General features: G+C 44.1%; 1 protein-coding gene across 5 annotated transcripts in view; it reads right to left on the minus strand.

The window, feature by feature from the left end:
• The window catches only part of LOC137437651 (GRB2-associated-binding protein 1), a 161,972-nt gene that overhangs the window by 11,140 nt on the left and 126,448 nt on the right, over positions 1-24,384 (minus strand). For 3 of the 5 annotated variants that reach the window (XM_068132131.2, XM_078766112.1, XM_068132133.2), the window contains exons 3-9: positions 21,723-21,960; positions 21,072-21,146; positions 18,982-19,167; positions 11,519-11,862; positions 5,496-5,593; positions 3,997-4,324; positions 777-870 (exon numbers count right to left, since the gene is read on the minus strand). In XM_068132131.2, coding sequence (XP_067988232.1) covers positions 777-870; positions 3,997-4,324; positions 5,496-5,593; positions 11,519-11,862; positions 18,982-19,167; positions 21,072-21,146; positions 21,723-21,960 — 1,363 coding nt within the window. The remainder of the gene's footprint in view (positions 1-776; positions 871-3,996; positions 4,325-5,495; positions 5,594-11,518; positions 11,863-18,981; positions 19,168-21,071; positions 21,147-21,722; positions 21,961-24,384) is intronic. The other 2 variants (XM_068132132.2, XM_078766113.1) reach the window with 1 other exon arrangement.

Genomic DNA, 24,384 nt, shown 5'->3' on the forward strand with positions numbered 1-24,384 from the left:
AGAGTTATTAAGTTAAAAGTTATGACAAACTAAACATTACAAACTGCATTCAACTTATTCACTGCTCTACGGGGAGCTGGAGTGGATCACCTTTGTGTGGTGGCTCCGACTTCAAGAAGAAGCAGACAATCCTAATCATCCTCCTCCGTGGCGACAACAACCATAACAACTGCTCTATGGTATGTACTTAAAAACCTACCACTCAGAGGGCTAGAAGCTCATACATCAAAATCACGAATAAAACTTAACGAGAGCACAGGTATTGTGGTCCATTGGGATGCAGGTGCAATTTGCGGCATTTCTTGCAACAATTTAATTTCCGTATATGACATTTTCCAGGAAACTTAAAACGATTGACCGAATCTCGTTTTATTTTGTACCAATGCGAGACTGGTTTCACGTTAAGCTGCATGCAGCACGTAACCCGTTAGTCCAAAATGGCAGACAAAACATTATTAAACTTGATGTTCATGCAAAACCTCAATACATTAAACAAAACTTTCACTTTCATTCAATTCACACCATCCACAATCACCAGCACCACAACTCAATCGAATCCATGCACTGCAACTGTAGGGGTTCAACTTCAAATATCATAGAAAAATATATCACTTCAATTCATACTGTAAATATATCACTCTTCGACAGCGGGTCGGGGAATAAGTTCATGCTTCAACATTGGACAATGTTTGGTATCAATGTGGTGTAATAAGCAACAGTGATAACTTAGAAGGAATAGGAAAGATGCAGGCCTTTAAAAAGGACCTTCTGCTTACCGGTACGACTTTGTGAAGGGAGAATGGACGGGTACGTCCATCTCCTCACCCTCCTCCTCGACAGGTCGGATGACCAGGGGGGCTGGCTTTCCACCTGCAGCACAGCATTGGAAGTGAGCTTAAGGAAAACAATGCTCCAGGCAAAGTAGAATTCAAACTCCTTATTTGCCTCAAAACATCAAGTTCTAACCTTTCCATCCTAATCATATTTCTCTCCCCTTTTAGGTTCATGTCTCTCAATGGGGTGTTTTGAGATAGACTCTTTCTGGGGATACATTAGATATCTTTACACCCCCTGATAAAACTCTTTATAATCACTCATCTGAAGACTCCACCTTATAATTAACACTTCCAAACCCCCAAAACAATTAGGCTGCAACTGCATCCCTGTCTACTGACCTTCAGGAAAAGAAAACCCCCCCCCCCCCCAGAAACAAGTCCAACATGCAAAAAAAGACCTTCAACCCAGATAGGTCTCACATTATTTAATTTCAATCTCCGTCACCTCTTGAACCTTGAGAGCTGAAGCAATGTTGGCCTTTTGCATTAGCTTTATACCAAGCACTGTCCTGTTGACGAGGACAGACCAAAACCACATTGTCCAAGGCTTGTATTCATGAAAACTTTTGCAAATCCACATGAGTGAAGTGCACTGCCCTTTTTGGGTAGTGGGCTGTGGTGCTGCCTCCGGAATACCCTGAGACTCTACATTGTGGTACAATTATGATGAATTTGGCCGCATGGTGGTTTCGGCATGCGTGCACGGTTTTAAGGGAAATTTAGTAACGCGAGAGGGCGCTTCCGCAGCTTAAGTATTCACAGTGAATCCACTTTAAAATCAAATTATGAAGATGGGGACACAGCAAGAAAACCACAAATAAAGATGATATAGAAACCCACCGGCACGCTTAATTAGACAGAAACAGTCTCCTCACACTAAACCTTAAATTAAACTTATCACAGGCAGACTCGTTCAGGGTCAAAACCTGTTCATCCATGAGTCAACTTGATATCCGAAAAACAACAACAAAACAATACACATGATTGACAAGGTAGAGGTTTTTGTGGTCTTCCCTTTGGTGGCATGTCGGAGGCTCAACGTGGGCACGCAGGTCAGGCTTTGCACTCTTACGGGATGATCTGCTGCTGTCTCTCCTCCTTTGGAATCTCCAAGCACTGACTCCCTCCTCGCGACTATACTCAGTGCTGAGTGGGACTGTGTGCGCTTGACCCACTCTCCTCTTGTTCCTCCTGATGACTCGCCCTTGTGTCCGAGCATGACTGGATTATATAGCCATGGGCACCCACCCCATTGAGTGAGGCTTCCCCCGCCTTGTGAGGGTCATGCATGTGCTCCCGTGGTGACAAAGTTGCTCATGTGTTGCCATCATGTCAATGGAACGTGCGGGCTCGCACACGTGGGGCGGATATCTCAGCGTGTAGCATGTGGCTCACACAAGTAGATGTGCCATGTTTATGTGGAAATTGTGGACGAGGTGAGAAATGGCAATGGGGAATGATTATTATGTATTAATTACGAAGGCATAAGAAGGAAGAGAGACAGACACGGGACAGAAGTTCCGATAATCTGATCCTGGTCATTGGTAACTGCAGTTACAAAACACATAGGCTAACATTAATTGGGAGATAACCAGATAATTTTGAACTCCCAAACCCTCAAGTCATTTTCATAATATATGTACACCTTGTTATACTTAATTTTTTGTACATCTCGGATAATTGTGAGCATCTGGTTTGTTGAACTTATCGAATGACCCATGTACTAGCTACTTTCAAAGGGGAAGATACTATATTGGTATCGTCAGCAGGGCCAAGTTGCTGCTATTATTGCTCAATGGGATCTCATGATGAAAGCCAAAAGAACCATCGATGTTTGTGATGCTTTGCAAAGCATTAACAAGTGCCTGCCCTCCCCTCTTTGGTGAAGCTTTCATATCCCACTTGGGGACTCCTGGATGCAACGATGTCTAAAGCCCTTGGTGTTGTCAGTGTGTTGCAAAAGGAGGCAAATGCACAGGTCTGGCCCTCCTCTCACCATACATCAGGTATTCCCTCTCTCTCTCTCTGGAGGTTGTGGTGGTAACTTCGTACTCTGCAATTTAGCATTGGGTCTGGTAGCATCTGCCGTTTGAACGACAAACCCCTTATCTCTACCTGGCTGCATCGACTATTAAGGTAAACTAACTCCCTTATCGTTTGCCTTCTATAAGTCAAAGTTCTCTTCACCACCACATCAGTTACCATTTTTCACCATGTGTAGAATGGTCTCCCAGATGCTTTTCAATCCCTTTCCTCACTCAACTCCTTTTGGATGGCCACTCTCTACACCTTCATGGTATGAAACTTTGTTCTTTTCCACTCGGTCCATCTGTGATGTCAGTTCCCTATCTCACCAACATTAGTATATATACTAGGGCATGCCCGTACGTGGGTGCCCGTTCCTTGCCAAAAAAAAAAAAAAACGCTACCCGTACGCTCTACCCCGCCCGTACGCCCGTAAACAAAAAAAACAACGCTCTTCGCTTCCGCCCTTCGCTCTGGGAGAAATAATGCGCATAAGAAATCGAGAAATTATTATTTTCTCCGGAAGAAATCGAATTACGAACCGTAATGGCGCACGCGCTCGGCTCGGCTCGCAACAACGCGTTCTGTGATTGGCTGCCGGAAGTGAAGTCTTCACTGTCCGGAAGGTCGCAAATCGCAGTTACGATGAATCGCAAATTAGTTTTAATTAGTTTTTAAACATAGTTTAACGCCAACATAGTTTGCCAACGTGAAATAAATGAATACGCTCTCAAATGTGCCGTCCGAGGCAGAGTCTGTTCGGCACGTTCGGCACACGTGATAGCTCGCTGCTCTCTGATTGGTTGAATCGTTTTTTGGACATAGCTCGGTAACTACTTGTCCGATTAATATGAAGCCTTGAAAAGGCACATCCTCGGGTCCCCAGCAATATACCTGGCAAGTTTAAAGTATATCGGACCCGTGGTTGTCGAGAAACAGCGGTCACAGACATACAAACATACAAACATACATACATACATACATACATACATACATACATACATACATACATACACACACACAGAGATTACTGGAATTATAGATAGATGTCCCACAATCCTCTCTTGTTTAGCCCTTACATCCAGTAAATACAAGTTTCAAAATTAGTGTCAGGTTTTAAAATGACGTCACTTACCTTTACGATCAGGCTTCAGATTTCGGTCAACTGGTGGAGGCAAGGGGTCGACCAAAGGTGTCATTGCCCACCTCAAGCTGGTACTCGAGGCACGGCGTGGAGTGACTGCCGATGGGGAGGCACAGGGTAATGTCTGGCTTCCTTGAGGTGAGAAATCAAAATGACTGCGAGGAGATCCCATGGGGATGTACGGACCCTCAGCCGGAGAATCGCAAGCTGTTCCTTCCCGACTTGAGGAGGTTGTGGTTGACAATGCTGGACTTGGCTCCATCGTCATGTATGTGTGGTCCAGCTCACCTTCAGAGCTGCAAAGCAAGCTCTTCTTACGCTGTGGTGTGTCAAAACAAAACGATTACTTGTGGATGAGGCAATTGCAAAACAAGATGCATTAATGTGCATTTCACAAATGCTTTCGATGGTTCTGGTATATATATATATATATATATATATATATATATATATATATATATATATATATATATATATGAGCATAAGCTGGATCAGCACGTCGCTGCATCCTTGGACGACTCAGCACCATCTCGACACACACCACTGTGTGTGCAACGGAATGAGGTGTTTTTTTTACGGCGGCCGGAGTGCAAATCCTGCCATCAACCTCCTTGAGAGAGGACCCAGTGCCCTGGTACTCATTTGGCCGACCTCGGAAGGATGACAGGCTGAGTCAACCCCACCTGTCATTAATTCAATAGCTGAACGGGATTCGAACTCAGGACCTTAGAATCCCAAGGCCGCCGCCCTAACCATTAGGCATGGTTCTGGTTTGAAGATTATTAAGTTACGTTGAATTTTACATTTCTCCAAAACAGGTTTGAGGCTGGCAGAACTCATACTGGGGACAGATGGAAATGGGATGAAGCCTTCAGGTGTTCAACTTTGCAAAAACATTCCTCACAGGGGGGCTTATCTATTTATATTTTGTAAAATATATGTGTGTGTATGAATATATATATATATATATATATATATATAGCCACCATGGTGCGAGACTGCACCTGAAAATAAATAATAATAATAAATTTTGAGCAGTTGCTACATCTGATCATTGCAGAATTTTGAATTTAATGTTCTTATATGAAAGAACGCACCATTGAGCAACAGAAAAATCATGCATTTCCAGATATTTCTGTGTATGCAACTGCATCATGCCTTTATGGATGTACGATTGGCTGTGAAAAGCATGTGACATTTCACAGTCAATCAGGGATGCCCTAAGGTAAGATGTGGTGAGCTCCACAGAAATTGCTGAGAAATCCATTAAATTGCATTTCCTGTTTAATAATGATGCATTATTAATGTCAAGGCAGGACGATGAAAATCGTCATGGTCAGATCTCATAATTTTAAGTTTTTCCTGTTTGAGTTTAGATTTTCCTTTGTGCCTAAAGGAAAAGGTAAGGCGAATTGTATTTGTAAAAGAGTTTCAGAAAAAGCAAAGGAAGAGTAAACAAACTTGGAATCAATCGTGGGAATGATATTTACCATGTAGGAGCTGTAGCCATCACCGACAGATTCTAATGAGTTGCCCACATTACTGACTGTCGTCCGTGGATGATCGTAGCTCTCTCGGCGGAATGCTTCTGTGATAAAGGTTAAAAGTCAATAATTAGATCTGAAAGCCCGAGAAAAAAGTTCAATTATTTCAAGTCAAACATGTATTTTAGAATATCAACCCCATGACACAACGAGAACGATACCCGTAGAGCACATATACATCTGCAAAGTTGAACAGTTTACGTTTTGGATTCCATTGATAGGCCGGATCTGGATCAGCTTATTCTTGTCACCTACCAAACTCATCCACATAGTTTTGTCACAACTCCACAATTTTTTGAAATATCACGTCATATATCGTTTTTAGCCCCCATCTCTCGATGGTGAAGAATCACTTGAAAAATTAAAACATTCTCATATCCAGAATAAGATATTCAGCAAAATCGAATCAATTCATCGTTCTCACACACCCAACCTGCCCACCAAGTTTTGTTTGAATCCATCCATAACTTTGTGAGATATTCATGCTATATACTGTTTTTGGACCCATCTCTCAATGGCGAAGAATCTTTTTTTTTTTCTTCACAAATTTTTTTCATAAATACATATATATTCTACTTTGCAAAATATACCACAAAATTATTTCATAAATATATACATATTCTACTTTGCAAAATATACCACAAAATTTTTTCACATAAAAAAAACAACGGACACACAAAACATACAATAAAGGGAGCGGGAGACAAGATGGAGAGAGAGAGAGGGAAGCACACAATAACAGCAGAGAACAGGCACATTGGGAGATCTGCGAGATCTGCGAGGGGAGGGAGAAGGCTTGGGGGGAGGAGGCATGGGGAGGGGGGTGGGGGTAGGGTGGGAGAGGCATAAAACACATGGACACTGCTAGGACTTCCAGGAAAGAAGTTGGTATTTCAAAAAAGTGGATCTGGGGTGAATTAACAGGGGTAGAAAAGATCAAGGTTTTGGATGGGGGAAGATAAGAGAGGGTGGTGAACAGCTGTTTTAAAGACCTCGAGGGAGGAGTGGGATTGAAGAGAGTGTGGGAGTTTGTTACAGAGGTGGGAGAAAGGAGTGAAGGTTAGCAGAGAGTCTCAATTTTGGCAGTTTAACCAAAAGAGGGTTGCTGGCAGATGTTGTGCGACCTGTAGGAATATTTGGGGGACAGAGCACAGATAGATCTGGGGAAACTAGGCCGGATAGGAGTCGGTACAAGACAGAAAGACCATCTACATGCCTGCGGTGAATGAGTGAAAGGCCCTCACAATCAGCTTCATCGTGCGAGATTCCAATGATTCTGAAAGCTTTGGTTTCAACAGCGAGAAGCCGAGCTAGGTGTGAGGCAGGAGCACCAGCCCATAGGGGAGAGCAGTATTCCATTGAGCTGCGGATGAAAGCCTTTATGTGGTGAGGAGCTCAGGTGTGTCAAGGAAGGACATCACACGACGGAGGATGCCCAGTCGGCGACTGGCTTTGGAGCACAGCTTGGAAATGTGGTTTTCCCAGGAAAGATCGATCATGGCAGAAAGTGAGACCCAAAAGCTTCAGTGACAGAACTTCTTGGAGAGAATTGTTGAGAAAGTAGACAGGAGGGTTGTCCAGACGGTCTTTTCAGAGAGACAAAGTAATAGTGTGAGATTTGTCAGGATTGAAAGACATGTTCCACATGTTTGACCAGTATGTGATTTTGTCCAGGTCTGCAGAGAGTGAGGGGGCTGCAGACTGCCGATCTGAGGGATGAGGAATGGAGCGGCAGAGAGTGGAGTCATCAGCAAAGAGATAGAGAGGATTTTTCAAAGAGTCGGAGAGATCATTGATGAAGACCAGAAAAAGCACAGGGCCCAGTACACTGCCTTGGAGAACTCCAGCCTGAACAGGAAGGGGAGATGAGAGAAATCCATTCAGGGCCACACGTTGACCCTGAATGACCAGAGACCAGAGAGAGACCAGAGAGACTGACCAGAGAGGAGGTCCGCATGCCATGCATGGAGATTTCTATGGATACCATAGTAGGAGCGTTTGGTGAGCAGAGCGGGGTGCCAGACCGTATCGAAGGCACGAGATATGTCAAGGGATACAGCTCTGATTTCCTGTTTGAGATTGAGGACCTCCATCCATTGTTGAGACAGCAGAAGCAGCATGTCCAGAGTAGAGTGACCTGGTCTGAAACCAAATTGATGATCAGAGATCAAGCCATTGGAGAAGAGGAAGAATTTGATATCCGAAGCAATGATCGTTTCCATGACTTTGCTGATAATTGGGAGCAGGCTGATTGGTCTGTAGTTGCACCTTTTGTGTAAAGTGGTAATGTTGACTGATTTCCAAACTGATGGCAGATGACCTTGAGCAAAAGAGAGGGTGAAGAGAATAGAGAGAGGGTGTGAAAGAGCGGCAGAGCAGAATTATAGGACCCATGGGCTGATGCCGTCTGGTCCAGTTGCAGAATCAGAGTCGAGGTTTGACAGAAACTTCTCCACCTTGTCAGGAGAGAAGGACACAGAGTCCAAGAGCAGCTGGGTTCGACTGAGTAAGGTGGGTACAGAGAGGGATGGGTTTGCGACACAAGATTTTGAGGCAAACACAGAGTTGAGACATTCGGATTTTTCAGGTGCGGAGTCAGCTGTGTAGCCATTTGAGGTAAGGGAGGACATGGAGGGGGAGCAAACACCAGAAACAGATTTGACCAGACGCCACCAGGATTTGGAGGAAGGAGACAGGTTTGAGAGTTCAGTCTTGAGAGTAGAGAGATCGTGCTTCCTGGCTCTCCTGAGGGTAGACACACACTTGTTCCGAGCTTTGTGGAAGAAACTGAGATTGCCTTCAGTAGGATTAGCCTTCCAAGAGGCAAAGGCAAGTTGTTTCATGGCAACTGCCTCACCACAAGATTTAGTGTACCATGGACGGGAAAGAAGGGTAAGACAACTGAAGCCGAGATGGGATAAATCTGTGCATGAGAAAGAGCAGTTTACTTTGGAAGAATTCCCAGGAAGAGTTGATGTCAGAGGCAGTAGAGATGGGAGACCAGTCCAGATGATTGATGGCTGCTTGAAGACCGTGCCAGTCGGCCTGAGTGAAATGCCAGACTCGTCATCACTGAGGATACTCTCTGAGAATGGCCAGATAAATATCCACTTTAACAAACACATGATCAGAAGAACCGATTGGAGCAGAAGAAGAGCAGCAGACGTTTGCAGGGAAGGTAGTCATAACCAAGTCTCGAAGAGAAGATGCTCCGTTGAATGAGATCCATGTTGGGAAATTGACAGATTGTGTCAGTCCCAATGAGTTGCAGAAGTCCTTTGCTGTGATGCCATGGCTGGTGAGAGAGGAACCCACACCCAGCCACTGGCATGATGACAGTTGAAGTTGCCACATATGAGGACGAGAGAGTTGGGATGAGTGGATTGAAGTTGGTCCATGCTGTCAGCCAGCAAAATGTAAATGGAGTCATCACTGTTTGGAGGACGGTACAGAACACATATGAACAAAAGGTGGGAGCAGAGAGGAAGCCGTAGCCAGAGGAACTCCTGGGGGTGGGGTGGAGAGAGGGCAGGGCAAGGAGAGTGAGGAAGAGAGTTTTTGATAAAGATAGCAACCCCACCACCAGGACGGGGCTCAGGTCGATCATACCAGAGGAGGGAGTAACGAGGAGAGATATTAAGGAATCAGAGACATCTTGAAGGAGGAAAGTTTCTGTTTAGGAGATTACGTCTTGTTTGTCAGAAGCAACCTGCATGGAGAGATCAATCAGGTTTTAGCGAAGGCCCCGGATGTTTAAGGTCCATACCGTTGAGGAAGAGGGAGGGAGAGGGGGAGCATCAGGTGCAGGACAGGGGAGGGGAGGGGTCGGGTAAGATGAGAGGTGAGAGGGTAAGTAGGGAGAGCTGTTGATAGTGTGTCAGAGATTGCAGAAGTTAGGAGAAAGGGAAGGATGAGGAGGACAAAAGGTTTGATGGTGATGGGATGAGGCACAGTGAGGGGTTGTTTGAGGGGGGCAGAGCAAAGTAGAAGGTTGGAGGAGCTGGAGGTATGAGATAGAAAGAAGGGCGATGAAGTGGGGAGGATGCAGCTTTGAGGAGGAGGGGGAAGGAGGGAGAATTGGAGAAAGATGGTAGGGGGGAGGGATATTTGAAGAGGAGGGGCGAGGGGGGAGTTTTAAAGGGGAGTGGCAAGGGGGGAGATTCGGAGGGGAGGGGTGAAGGAGGAGTTTAGCAGGGGAGGAGCGAGGGGGAGAATTGAAACGGAAAGGTGAGGGGGGAGTTTTAGGGGAGAGGTGAGGGGGAGTTTTGAAGGGGAGGTGGGAGTTTTGAAGGGGAGGGGGGAGTTTTGAAGGGGAGGGGTGGGGTGGGGGTGAGTTTTGAAGAGGAGGAGCAAGGAGGAAGACTTTTTATTACAAACTGGATTTATTGTGATTTTCAAGTCAGAAATCCATTTAAAAACGATAAAGGAGGGGTGGAATGAAGGTGAGTTTAGAGAATGTAGAAAGGAAGAACTGCAAGAGATTGAATTTATTTTTTTGAAGTGGAATTAATTGAAGAGGAAATTGAAAAAAGCCTTTTAAATAGGAAGAAAAACAGCGTGTTGTAATAAACCACTGAATAAAACACTGCAGGGGAAAGTTTAAACATATTTAAATAGTATTTAAACAAAACCGTGAAAAACAATCTGGGAAAAGTCCCAAAGTGAGGACGTGGATTTGGGAAAGAAGAAGAAAGGGTTGAATGAGTCTGGAGGAAACTAGAGTTGGAAAGGCTGAGGAGGTGGAAGAAAAAGGAGATAAAAGGGGCGGGGCACAAGGCGAGACAAGGGGGCGAGAGAACAAGCACGTGTCCGTGAGGAGAGAAAGAATTAATATATGAATGAATGAATGATCGTTTTAAGGCCATTTTCCCCGCTGGAGCGGGGGTTAGCCTTGCGGGCCCCATGACAATCATGGTTCCCTGTTTGAGGCAATGTTTTTATGGCCGGATGCCCTTCCTGACGCCAACCCCCCTGGCGTTAATTTAGCGATCGATCGGGATTCGAACCCAGGATCCTAGGATCCCAAGCCGGCACCCTAACCGCTAAGCCAACACCATGCTAGAGAAAGAATTAATAAAGGAATTTTTTTTTTAAAGAAAGAAATAAAAAAGAAAGAAAAAGAGAAAGAATTAATAAAGGAATTTTTTTTTTTTTGTATTGAAAACAGTAGACAAAGGGGTAAGATGTTCGTGGGAGGTAGGGGGAGAAAATAAAATCAAAGAAACAAGCAAATACAGCGAAGGAAAGAACTTATATTCACAAAATACCGATGGGGGGAGGGAGCCTAGAGAGACCAGGCTGCGCACGAGATGCGAACAAAAAACGTCTAATTACGCACAAGTTTGCAATAATTACAAAACCAAAACTAACTAGAAACACACAACAACACATACACAATAAAATAACCAGTGGAAATTTGACAAAGACACAAATGGGAAAATACTCAAACTTCGATGTCATGGCAAGATCGAAGCAAGCAGCGAAATATAGTATCTGGATCAGGATCTTCACCAAATTCCAATCATTTTGTCCTTGTCACACACCCAAACTCCCTCCCGAATTTTGTCCAAATCTGTCCATAACGTTTATTAAATATCATGCTGTACATCATTTTGACACCATCTCGCAATGGTGAAGAAGAATCACTTAAAAATTATAGTATCTTGTTCCAGATCCAGATCGTCACCAAAATCAAATCATTTCCTTCTTGTCACATACCCAAACGCTCTACCAAATTTCGGCCGAATCCGTCCACAACTTTTTGAGATATGCTGCTCACAGACAGACAAGCAGACAGTGGTGAATACATAACATCCGCCCACCTTCGGTGGCGGAGGTGAAGATTGTTCAGGAGCAAACAAAGCATTAAAAATAAATTAAAGTTTACCATCCTTGCAGATCTCACCAAAATCAAAAGTAACACCTTTAAAAAAAAACAGCAGGGATGTTAACAAAATTAAAAATCATACGCGAGTTGTCGAGGGTCGAAATGGTGTTGCTCCTGCGGGTCACGGCGGGAGGGGAGAGTGAGTAGAGAGCCTCGTCACCCACAGATTGTGACCTCGGGTAACTGTAGGCACATTTTTCATCCTCCGAGCTTGCTATAGTCACGCTGCTGGGCTTTGGGGGTCGTGGCGGAGGCATATTGCCCTCTCCTTGCAGTGATTGTTGGCTCACAGTGGAGACGGAGCCCGTCAACATGGGCTCGGATGCCCGATTTTGGTCAAAGGTGAAAATGCGAGGGCTTTGCGAAGGGCATTCTGAAACCGGAGGAAGGTCATAGGTGGGTTCAACCGAGCTATCCAAGGAATGGCTGGGAACAGAGACGGCAAGTATAGATCAGTACCAAATATTTATACAGAGTACATTTGTTTGGTTATTAAAAATAAATAATACTAGAGAAATTTATTGCTGATAAGCAGTATCCCTTTTCCTGAAAAAATTAATATTCATGGAAGAACTTAGGGTCAATGGGTTTGCAAAATGACTGCAGGGAGGACCCAGGATGTAAACTTTTAAAGACATCTGAAGAATCCCTTTATAGAAAAACAACAATTGTTTCAAACAGACACACACGTACACAGCAAAAATGATATGGTCATACAACCACACTCAGTGGGGTGATGGATAGAGCGTCCCTGCCGAATCTGGGAGCTTCGTGGTTCAAACCCCGGCTGAGTCACACCAAAGACTTTTTGAATACAGTGTTGAGGCTCATGGAGGAGGTAGAACACAGAACAGATCAGGACGCAACATAATGAAACTAGAGAGGTTCCAGGGAACCTGAACTCAACTGGTCTATATCAATATGGTTAGAATATGCATATAAATAGAACCACAAACTATATAGTTTATATGTGCTAAAAATATGACAAAAATTGATTTTTCAATATGGCTGCCCTGCCGCACCCATTTTTGGGCGTGCAACGCCCAAATGCAATCCCAAACTAGTTTATGTCTTAAAGATGCTGCATAACAGGTTTCATCAAAATTTATCAATATTTGTGACTTTTAGAGCGTAGACGTCGAATTGTTTACAGACGACAGGCAGACAGACGGACGACGGACACTGGGTGTCGACAAAAACTCAGCTGGACATAGTCCAGTTGAGTTAAAAAACCCAAAAACCAGTAGAATAGGAGGTGGAAGACACACCAACTTCAGGATTGCGGGGAAAAATAGAGGGGGAATTGGAGAAATAATGCATCTGGGGAGATTGATGGCAAGGGGAGGACACAATGGGTGAACAAGATGGATACGGCCACAAACTCTTATTCACAATTGTGTAAGGAAACGCTGGGAACACAGACAGAGGTGGGAAGGGTTAATGGGGTAAAAAAAGATAATGGTTGTTGATGGGGGTGAACTGCTGTCTTGAAGCCTTGGAGGGGAGAATTAAATTGAAGAGACAGAGGAAGTTGGTTCCATACGTGGGGAATAAAAGAGCAACGAATAAACATCACTGCATTAAATAAAAAGGAGCAAAAACTGATCCTCTCAAGTACAGACCTATCAGCTTACTGTCATCAGCAAGGTCATTCCAAGGATGGAATCCATCATCGCAGTCTATATGAAATCCATCCTCATCTCCAATGACTTCATCTGAGATCATCAGTTCAGACCAGGTTACTCCACTTTATACTTGCTGCTCCTACTCTCCCAACATTGCCTCTCCCAATGGATTGAGGCCCTCAATGTCAGAAAAGAGATCAGAGTCGTCTTTCTGTTCATATCTCAAGTTTTTAATACAGTCTGGCATCCTGCATTACTCTCCATGCTCTCTGCGTATGGCATCCAAAGCCAACTCCACACATGGCTGACCGACTTCCTCTACTCTCATAGCCAACATGTGGCTCTCAACAGAATCGTTTCATCTCTCCCTGTCGAGGTTGGAGTTTTCAAGGCAGTTTTCTTGGTCCAGTCCTATTCCTAATCTTCATCAATGACATCTGACTCTCTGGAAAGTCCCCTTTACATATTTGCTGATGACTTCAACCTCTGCCCTGACACCCCTCATCCTTCAGCCAGGCAAGCTGCAGCCTCTTCCCTTTCTTCAGACCTTGACAAAATCACAAGCTAGTCAAACACTTGGAATATTTCATTCAATCATGAAAATCTCAAACTCTCACTATCTCAATCCGAAAGGAGTGTCTGGCAAACCTCCCCCCGCCCCCCGGCCCCCATATCTACTGATCTATTGTCTTAGCAAACCTCATGAAGAAGTTCAGTCATTCAAACTCTTGGGTCTCACGATCAGCCATGATATTTATTGGGCAAACCACATTTCAAAGTTGGCTTCCAAAGCCGGTCGCCGACTGGACATCCTCAATCTTACAAAGCCCTTCCTTGCAACACCTGAAGTCCTCTCCGCGTACAAGGCTTTCATCTGCAACTTGATGGACTGCTCTCTCCTCTGGGCTGGCTCCCCTGTCTCACACCTTGCTCAGCTTGACGCCATGGAAACCACGGCCTTCAACATAATTTGAATCTTCCACAATGAAGCCGAGTCTATGGGCCTATCACTTTTCCATCACAGACAGATCGGTGGTCTCTCTGTCTTCCACTGCCTCCTTTCTGGTTTACATCCTCTGCTCTTTCTGTGCTTTGGTTCCCCCCAAGTTTGTGCAGGATACACGTGTTCTATCATCAAATTTTCGAGAATCGCTGCTCACCTACACTCGTTTGTTCGTATTTTTCCCATTGTGGAACAAACTTCCACATCCTCTTCAATCTAATCCTTCCGTTCAAGTCTTTAAGACAGCTGTTCCCATCCATCTTAGATCCTCATCCAAAACCATGATCTTTTCTACCTCCGTTATCCTCCTCTGCCCTCTCCTTCCCACAAGCCCACCTCAATCTACATTTCTAGATTTTCCTTCCTCAGAGTGTCACGTTTACCCTGGTGTTGGGTTAGCGGCTAGGGTGCCGGCTTAGGATCCTAGGATCCTGGGATCCTGGGTTCGAATCCCGTTCGATCGCTGAATTAACGCCAGGGGGGTTGACTCAGCCTGTCATCCTTCCGAGGTCGGCTAATTGAGTACCAGTTCACTGGTAATTCCCTGTTTGTCGTTAAAGGCAGCAAAAAGGGTTGGCGTCAGGAAGGGAATCCGGCCGTAAAACATTGCTTCAAAAAGGGGACCAAAAAACAACAACAACCACGGTTCCCGAAAAAGGCCAACCCCTGCTTTGCGGGGAAAAATGGCCTCTAAACGGTGGTTAGAGTGTGATTCTGTATCCATCTTTCCCACCCCATCACTCCTCCCATGCGTCCTCCCCACACCCCTTATTTGTCCAAGTCCCCCTCTATCTTATCCTTCAACCCTGCTACTGGTGTCCCCCCATAAACACCCTTCTCTATTGCTCCTTTTTATGTTGCATCCGGATCCGTTCAATGTTCTAGCTTTTCCATGAGCCTCGACTTTGTGTACAAAAAATAAAAATAAAAACAAAAGAGTGGCATCATATGCATAGAACAATAAATGACAACAAACGATGTTTATAGTATTTATAAAATAATTTACATTCGATATAATTCATAAAAATCATTAAAGTAGGCCTACATTTGATGCCTTAGGGATTCATAATTAAATATTTATTTCATGTGACAAAACAACATTGACCATGACTCAGATGTGTGTGACAAATAAGAATGAAAGCACCTCAAAGATAAATCATCAAGACCAAGGGCTGGTAGCGCATCAAGACCAAGGGCTCGGACAGAAGTTGCCAAAGGTATGCCAGTATTTAATCCATGGTCCGTACGCTGATGATCATCATCAGGTAGGTGGGAAAGGCAGGTATCCGTTGAGGAATTAATTATAAAACCAGATCAGAATTCATAAATTATTTGACAGCAAATAGTCCGAGTAACAGGTCATGGATTAATCTTTGGAGAATCTTCGAACATGAGCAAAGAATAGCAATTGGTCCAAATAATTATCAACACAAGGAATGAAGAAGAACACGACTTAAAAACGAGAGACGAGAGAAAGGAAGAAATTAATAAACCACAATGTACAAACACAGTAGATAAATGGACTTGACATGTGACAGGAAAGAAATCATGAAGCTAAATGGACAAAACAAGTTTAAAACAAATGCCATTAATGAAAAACACACGGTCACCAGGTATGAGCTTCGACCACCTGAAGCGCAAGTACTCAGAGGGTCCACAACATACTTATGTCATGATCAGTCCACCTTTCAGAGAAAGGAAAAGTAATTACACCAGAATGATGATTCGGAGATATAAACAACGCTGATCTCGACAAATTACGAAGGAAAACTACGCCAAAGGGGAAGTGTGCAAAGATCGGTGGTTTATACGTCGTGGAAACATCATCAGCTGACAGAAGCAGTTCACAATGGCAGAACTCATAATGAAAGTTGCCAAAGGTATGACAACCACCATGAGAAGCAACGATGGTTCCCACTGTGGTTATCATACCTTATGGGTGGGTATGGATAACCATCGTGGGAATCAATGATGCTTCCCATGGCGGTTGGTATACCTTATCGACGGATATGCTGATCGCTCTGGAGGGGAGGGGTTGTGCTTCTCATGGTGGTCAGCATACCTTACGGACAGGTATGCTAGCCATTCTGAGGGGGCTTGCTTCCCATGGTGGATGGTGGTGAGCGTACCTTATTGATGGGTATGCTAACCTCCGTGGGAAGTTACAGTGGTTCCCACGGTGGTTAGCATAACTTGTGGACCAGTATGCTAACCTGCTGTGGGAAGCAATGATGGTTCCCTGAGTGGTTAGCATATCTTGTCAACTGGTATGGTAACCGCTGTGGAAGCAATGGTACTTTCCATGGTAGTTGGCATACGATGCGTTCGACTTGTTCACAGACCCACACAAAGTCCAGTCGTCCTTTCTCTCAACCCCATATACCATTTGACACCACACAATATGGCCGGTATCCATAAGGAAAAGAGGTCAATAGGTCTCATCAGTAACTTTAGCAACATCATAATTTACATCAGTGATGTCAGAGATGCTACCAACAAGTCGTCAGAAATGTCACATATTATACCAAATAGATCAACCAATAAATTTTGTCAATTGTGTGAGGTACTCCAAATTTGAGAAGTTGGATCATTCTAGAAGGCCGGGAAATGAAAAGGCCAGAGGCCTAACTCGTGCAAGGGAATTATATCGGACATTTTTGTACAATCACCAAGAGGTGATCTTTGTAAACATGGTCTATACTAGAGTCCCTGTATAAAGAGAGTTGCGCCATGCGCTGACCCGAGATTTCTGGTCACGTGATTTCGTGGCGCCATTTTGTGTCTAACTTCACCGTGCGTGAACGTCAGCTTGGTACGGGAATGTTGTTTATTGCCAAACAAAATGACTGGTTGTTCTGCTTTTGGTTGGTCAAACCAATCTGGGAAATATAAGATGTATAGATTTCCAAGTGATAAAGTCAGAAGACAAATTTGGGAAGCGAAAGTCAGACGAAAGAGCTGGAAAGCGATCGACTCCTCGAGACTCTGCCAGGTAGGCCCACGCCGCTTGATGATCGATGTTCAAAAGCAATTCTATCTGCTCGGTTTTTTTTTGGTTGTCTGTCCGTTGAAAACCCTTTTAAAGGGAAGTGATTTGTGTTTGTTTATAATCTTCAAGGAGCTGACCAAAAATGCATTTCCGTGGGAAGAACCCTGCTCAATTTTTTTCGGGTAGTCCTAGCGGACCGCATATTGTCATTGATTGATGAAATGTCCCGGTACAGTGACATTGCCTGGTCTGCGGTTGGGTAGTCTGCGGGCAATGTCACTGTACTTTTTGGCGCAGTGCCTTATCGTGTTCCTGGTGAAATTAAACAAGTTATGGTGAATACGACGTCGTATCTGTGCTTTTCCATATCTGTTCGACTAGACGAACCGTGCACACTGCAGGTATTTTTAAAAGTTTTTTCTCTATTTAATTACGGCTTGGCGCAGTCGAAAATTAAGTCGCCAGCTATGAAACATATTAATCGATCAGGCAATATCCATCAGAGTTCTGGGCAAGGGTGTAGTAATAAATGAACGTTTCAATCTTACTAGATGCCGATGACGTTTTCCTTATGTCAGAGACAGAAGCTGACTTGCAGCTTGTTAAATCATTACAATGGAAATTGAATAAAAATGTCGATAAAACTAAAGTTGTACACTATAGAAATATGGCAATACCATGTACAGAATTTGTTTTAAGTGTGTTAGACTATATGTCGGCTGGAAGTCCTACACCGGAATTGCTCTCGGCACCCTTTAAAAAATATTGGATATGCCCACACTCCTTTCTAAAAGTTATTAAAATTCAGAGAACGACAGCATTGGTTTGTCTTACTTATAATGTTAGCTCTTATATGCAGTGTTGGCTTGTAATATGCATTGCCATACCACTTTTAATATCACCACACAGCTCTTTTTCACGGCAATAGCTGAGTTTTTGACAAAACAAATATCACCTGTATGTAATAATAAGACTAAATATGTGTAGTAAATTTTTTTTTAGCAGGTTTAGAATATATCACCCCATATCGCGAATGTACATGTATATCTAATCCGACACACTTAGACACAAAATGGCGTCCAAATTTGAGTTGACACAACTCTCTATATACAGGGACTCTAGTCTATACCAAGTTATCATCGACCGCTGTGTGCTCCAAAGAGAAGCAGCCTTCCGACATCAATTTTATGATCACATCGGGGAAAACCTTCTAAAATTCCCAACACAATGTTGCATCAACCGAAGAAGAGGGTAAAGTAGGTGTAAATGCTCCATGATGGACGGATTAATAATGTGTATGAAGAAATAAGTGATGAAAGAATGGTTTCAGCGGTGATTGTAACGGGTTTGCACCATCATCCTCCAAAAGACTTGCGACTCAAACAGAAGTGGGTTTCTTGAGACTTGACACTTTCAAACACCATGGAGAGCAGTGACCAAACACACCGACGAGGTTAAGTTAATAAAATGTATAAAACAAAACGGATTGCATCACCGCCTGCGTAGTGTTACATCATCAACTTTAACTTTTTGATCAAGATTCATCCAAAGGAAACATCATTGCACAAAAAAAAAAAAAAGGATCTGGAGTTGGAAGGAATGAAGCACCTGCTTATAAATGAATTCTCTTTCTTTCTTTGTGTTCTTTCTTTGTGTTCTTTCTTTGTTTCTTTGTGTTTTATACCTCTCCCACCCCCCGCCCCCTTCCCACGCCTCCTCCCACCAAGCCCTCTCCCTCCCACACATCTCCCGATGTCCCCGCTCTCAAATGTTGTGTTTGTGCTTCCCCTTCTCTCCCCATCTTGTCTGCTGCTCCCCTTTTTATATACTTTGTTTGTCTGTTTGATTTGCTTGTGTGATAAATGTTAGCTCTTTCACAAGGCTCGATTCTGTATACAAAAAATAATAATAATAATAATAATTCTCACCTTCGCGGGCATATGTAAGAATTGTTAGAAAGATCTTTCTCCGGGGTCAGATTGTGTGGGTCATGAGGTAGCAATGGCGTGATATCATTGGCTGCAGGTTGAGGTTCGGAAGGAGGACTGACGATTTGCTTCAGAACCTCGGGACTCAAATCCGACTCCGAGGACGTGGAGACTTGATTCTTGACTCTGAGAAAGGAAAATAGAAATAAAAGGTCTTGTTGAGTTGGTTCAGTAAGATTGCTCCATTTTCACACAAAGCCGTTTGAAGATTTTGAATTGCCTTGTGCAATGACTTGTAAACCATTTCCACCAAACAGACCCTTTATAGGTGTGCCTAATTTGGTTACCTGTTCCCCTTTGATGAATTTACTCAATTTCCAAGTAACAGCCGATTTGATATGATGGTGCAAAGGTAGCGCACTCACCTTTCAGCTGTCTAGCCTAGGTTTGATTCTCGACCAGACTATAAACTGTCGAATTGGTGCTTCACAGGCAGAGGATTGCATCACAAAGTGTACCGTCCCCTCGGATGGACGTTAACCCAGGTGACACGTGCTTGCGTTACCTGGTGGATGTTAAAGATGCCACGGTGTCTTTCACAAAGAGTAGGCAAATTGTCTGTCTACCGCACCCTGAACAAATTACAACTTCCTACCCAAATCCGTTAGAGCCTCCAGTCGAACGTCAGGCCTGGCCAACTGGTTCGTGAAAGACTTTGGCCATTCTGCATCGGGTGGCCAACCCCAAAAGAAGGTGGGATTAGTTGGGGCAATTAAAGTAATGGTAGTACCAGTAGTCATAGTAGTAGCAGCCACCATGCAGCCAGGAGTTTCAACTTCTCCATTTTACCCAACATGCTGCACTTGTACTTTTGAAAAGTTGACGTCTATCCCCACGGATGAACGTTGAAAAAAAAAATTATATTAAAAAAATTTTTTTTACTGCAAACATAAAAAGATACATTTGGAACCATACCTAACACATACCACACACACACACCTTGGCATGGATGGATGTTTAAAATGTTTGTTTTTTTTTAATTACGAAAAAAAACCTTGCTGCAAACATTAAAAGATACGTTTGGAACCATAGACACATTTGGATACAACAATAAATGACAATAAACGATGTTTATAGTATTTATAAAATAACTTATATTCAATATAATTCATAAAAATCAAAAATTAAAGTACCACACACACACCTTGGCTCTTCATGATAAATTTGGAACCATACCTAACACATACCACACACACACCTTGGCCTTTTCATGAAAGTCGGTCGTGCAATCTCACACGTACTCAAGTGCTTTGGTGCTTCCTTTATGGCGAACATGGTAACCCATTTGGTAGCGTCCTTGTCATCGAGCTACGGAATCTGGGATTGATCCAGAACGAACTCAAATGTACACGAAAACTGTTGTACAGGTGCAGCGCCGGCAGAGGGCACTTACAGAGCATGCCATCCTTCGGCAGCGGATGCAAAGCTAGCTGTCCTGTCCGCATTTAGGCTGCAAGTGTCAAAACCCCCGAGATACCTTCAGAAAAGAGCAGGCCAGTAAACCTGCAAATTCCCAATGGGTTTTTAGCCTTTCGTGGCTCACATGTCACCTCACGAGTACGGGGCAAGCTAATAACCTCCGCAACACTGGAGGATTGCTGCGGATCAAGGTGTACTCCGAATGTGGACAATCATGATCGAAACACATTCTCGGGTGCATGGATTCAGAAGGCAAATTGTATTGGCAGAGACAGTGCCGTAGATCCTTTGGACTGTGCGCAGATCGTCAATGCATTTATAAGTCTGGAACCCGAGCGCAGAGTCTCTTGCCAATTTTGATCGGAAGGCAGCGGAGAGACAGCAGTTTTCTTTATGGACAGACAATGACTTCATTTCCCTGGAATGCCCAAGGGGTAAAAACGCATCTTGTAAAATTTGCTCACAAGTCGCAGAATTACTCCAGTATTTTTGGGCCACGTTATGTCGAGCATGTCTACGGTGCTCCTGTAGTGCTTCGCACACATGAGCTTCGTTATAAAGACAGGCCAGACAAGGCGACCTGTCTGCCACAAACCCGTCGATGCACTTACTGCGTTCCTTTGCCCTTCCAGTCTTCCAGCATGTAATATTCCTCCGTCTGCATTCGACCGAGCACGCTGCAAGGGCTGGGGGGAAAGGGAGCAAACACAAGGCAGTGAGAATACAATCGATTCCAAATTAGGTTGTGGATGTTAAAGGGTAATTATGTTAGTTATTACAGGTAAAGTTAGTCAGAGGTTGTATACAGGCTTTACTATTTCCGAGTCCGAAGTGAATGCGCAAACGTAGTGCACTTTTCTTTGAGCCAGCTCGTCTGGATTCGATTCCTGACCCCGACTATAAACCTGGATTGGTCCTTGGCAAACAGAAGGAGCTGCATCAACGAATGTTCCATCCTTCAGGTGGACGTTGTGTGTACCAGCTCGCATTAGCGGGTTGACATCAAGTATCCCACGGTGTCTTTCACAAAACATTCGCCATCGAGTGCCAAAACCCTGTCCAAATTCCTGCCAAAACCTCCCAAAATTCCGACATACAATCGCCGTTTCGTGCAGACATGCAATCCAACAGGTAATCATCCATGACAATAAATTGATTTCTTAAATATTCTCATATCGTCAGCCAGGTATCGCCTCTGCTGGACCAACAAGGGCTCACCGATGACCCGGGAGTGTTTCCATCCTGTGCAAGCAATAACTAACCTGTCGTGAGATGGCACTGTGGTCAGACATTCGGACAGGAGCAAGTATTCCTGAACATCCGCACCGTCTTCTTGGCAGATACTGGGCCTCATGCGCAAAGGAGCCACCTGGTACGGTGGTGGTGGTGAAGTTACCACAGACTGGGTGGACAAAGAGACAAGCGGCTGAGACCCGCTTCTCGCTCTCGATACAGAGTCCGTTCGGACCTGTCCCGTCACTTCGCAGGCCTTCACATGGTCTGCCAATGGGAAAGGCACAATATTGAACACAAACATAAACTGGCAAAAATATAATAAAATAGATTTTAAAATGAGAGACGACAAATTCTAATAGACAATATGAAAGTATCATAATGGAAAACTCATGTCCACGAGGACCGGTCTGTCTCGGCAGAAATACAAACACGACGATTTATTTGGTCGAGAAAATATCCTATCATTTTGCAAAATAAACAACCGGTGCTAAGGTATTTACAAAAGAGAATCATCGGTGAAACCAACAGGTAAACTGCAATCACACAAAATATAAACAGTAACAGTCATTACTTGGTCAAAAGTATTGGGACATGCATTCCTCTCCCTTGGATCAAAAGCGATATCCGTCGGTATTTCCACATCGTTTGTTTATAAAAAACCGATCAACTAAAAATGTAATCCAGGTACACCCAAAGCAAACTTATCCCTTAACCAAAGAGATCGAGATTTGGCCCCTTGAGCGACGGCGGTGCAAATCCGTGCCCCAAAAGCAAAATTTGGGGACCATTGCAACCCGGGAGTATAATCCCAGCAGCTGCCTTATAAAAGGCCCGTATAATCACCGATGTGTGCGCGAAAAAGTACATCGGCACAACGTTATCCAGTTTCACAAGGTCTTTTTCTTATGCTTTGCCACCGCACAATGGCCGCTCTGTGACCTTAGTTCAGTGCACTAGTCAGTCTGCCTGCATTGCTGGTTGTGTGCTGAGCAAAGATGCCACCGACGTCGTGGCCCCACAACGGGGCGGTGTCAAAACCACAACGGGCCTGTGTGCGCGCTGCAGAGCGGGAACCTTGATCTGTACTCGAGGCTAGGGACATGACAACCATCGAACTGACGAGTGTGCATGCCTCTCCTCCACGTACCACCCACAATTTTAAAACCTGCTCCCACATCCCCGAAATTGGCTTTTCGGAATTACTGCAAATTGGGTTCTGGTAAGCCGTGTGGACCATTAAAATTGTTGCATTGTCACACCAGCCACTATTTAATTCTGGTGTTAACTTGCCACCCTTGCTTGATTTTTACACTGTTTCAGATTCACGGATGGCTATAATCGCAAGCAGGGAAGTGACGTCAAAACATATTACATGTAACCAAATGATGATGGCAAACATCAGACAAATCAAAATTATATGGGATTTGAACCTGTGACCCTAGCGCCACCGACTACATGCTCGTATGGGAACGCCCGGCAAAGGCAACATTCTTTTGAAGCTTTTAAAAACTATGGAGGCATCTCAGCATTCTACCTTTGTGATTCCCACAAATCATTTACAAGATACCCCATACACCAGATACCCCATGAGCCCACACCTTCCATAAGCAAACAAAGTCACTAAATTCCACTGAAAGACAGCCGCGGCAAATTCCTACGAGGAATAAAACTCATCGAACATGCAACACAGCTGTCGCAGTCGAGCAAACCGAGTGGCCAACGCCACCCTGGCAGACACGGCGGGTCCGTAAAAAGTGCACCGCCAAATGAAGAAAGATATGTGAGCGAAGGAATGTTGTTGTGCTTCAGTCACGTGGTGGCCTAGCCATCGCAATGCTGTGTAAAGGCCTAGAAGTCGCCACTGCCTCAACTGATACCGTGGCTGGTGAGTACACCTTCAGGATGAGCAGGAATGACTCAAGGAAGCACGAGCTGAAACAATAGTCTTTGTGTATTGTTTTGTCAACCAAACAATCACGTTATTGATTGATAAATTGTGTAGTTCTAAGATATTATAATTGTCTACATCGTCATTGTTGTATTGTAGTTGACTCTTTTTTTCAATTGTGACCCAACACACAAGGAACTTTGGCACAGGATGAGGCCATTCCACCCATCATGCCTGTGCTGTACCAACTCCAGAAACCATCACCCATCCAAACACGAACAAGCTACCTACTAGTTCTGCCAATATCCCCACACCCCTCAATCTGCAGTGCATCGAGGCATCTATCCAATTCCAATTTCAACATATCTACCCCCCTCGACTGCCACTACCTTTTCAGGGAGACCATTCCATGCATCAACCATTAAAAGGTTGTTTCAGATTTGTTTTCTTCTTGTTGCCCATTACTTGCCAATCGTCCGTTCCATTAAACAGCTGATCACCAACCGCCATTGGCCGACCATCAAATATCCATCAACATCGCCAAAAACATCTCTGCTTTATTAAAGTCCAGCTTCACTTCTTATTCTCTCAACTCGTATGTTTAGTGATCGGAATCCTTGCTTCACAGCACCCTCAACCTGGGTTTGAATTATAACCCGGTATATTATCTGTACGGTCGGACCTCGACATTCGCTGTCCGAACATTCCCAGACCCTGCGTATTCGCAGTTCATAACATGTGACCTGCCTCTACTTTCATGCTTCACATATTCGCGGTTTAAAAAAACAATTATTAAATTA

The sequence above is a fragment of the Myxine glutinosa genome, chromosome 12, assembly GCF_964187855.1.
Source record: "Myxine glutinosa chromosome 12, kmMyxGlut1.1, whole genome shotgun sequence".
NCBI classification, from domain to species: domain Eukaryota; kingdom Metazoa; phylum Chordata; class Myxini; order Myxiniformes; family Myxinidae; genus Myxine; species Myxine glutinosa.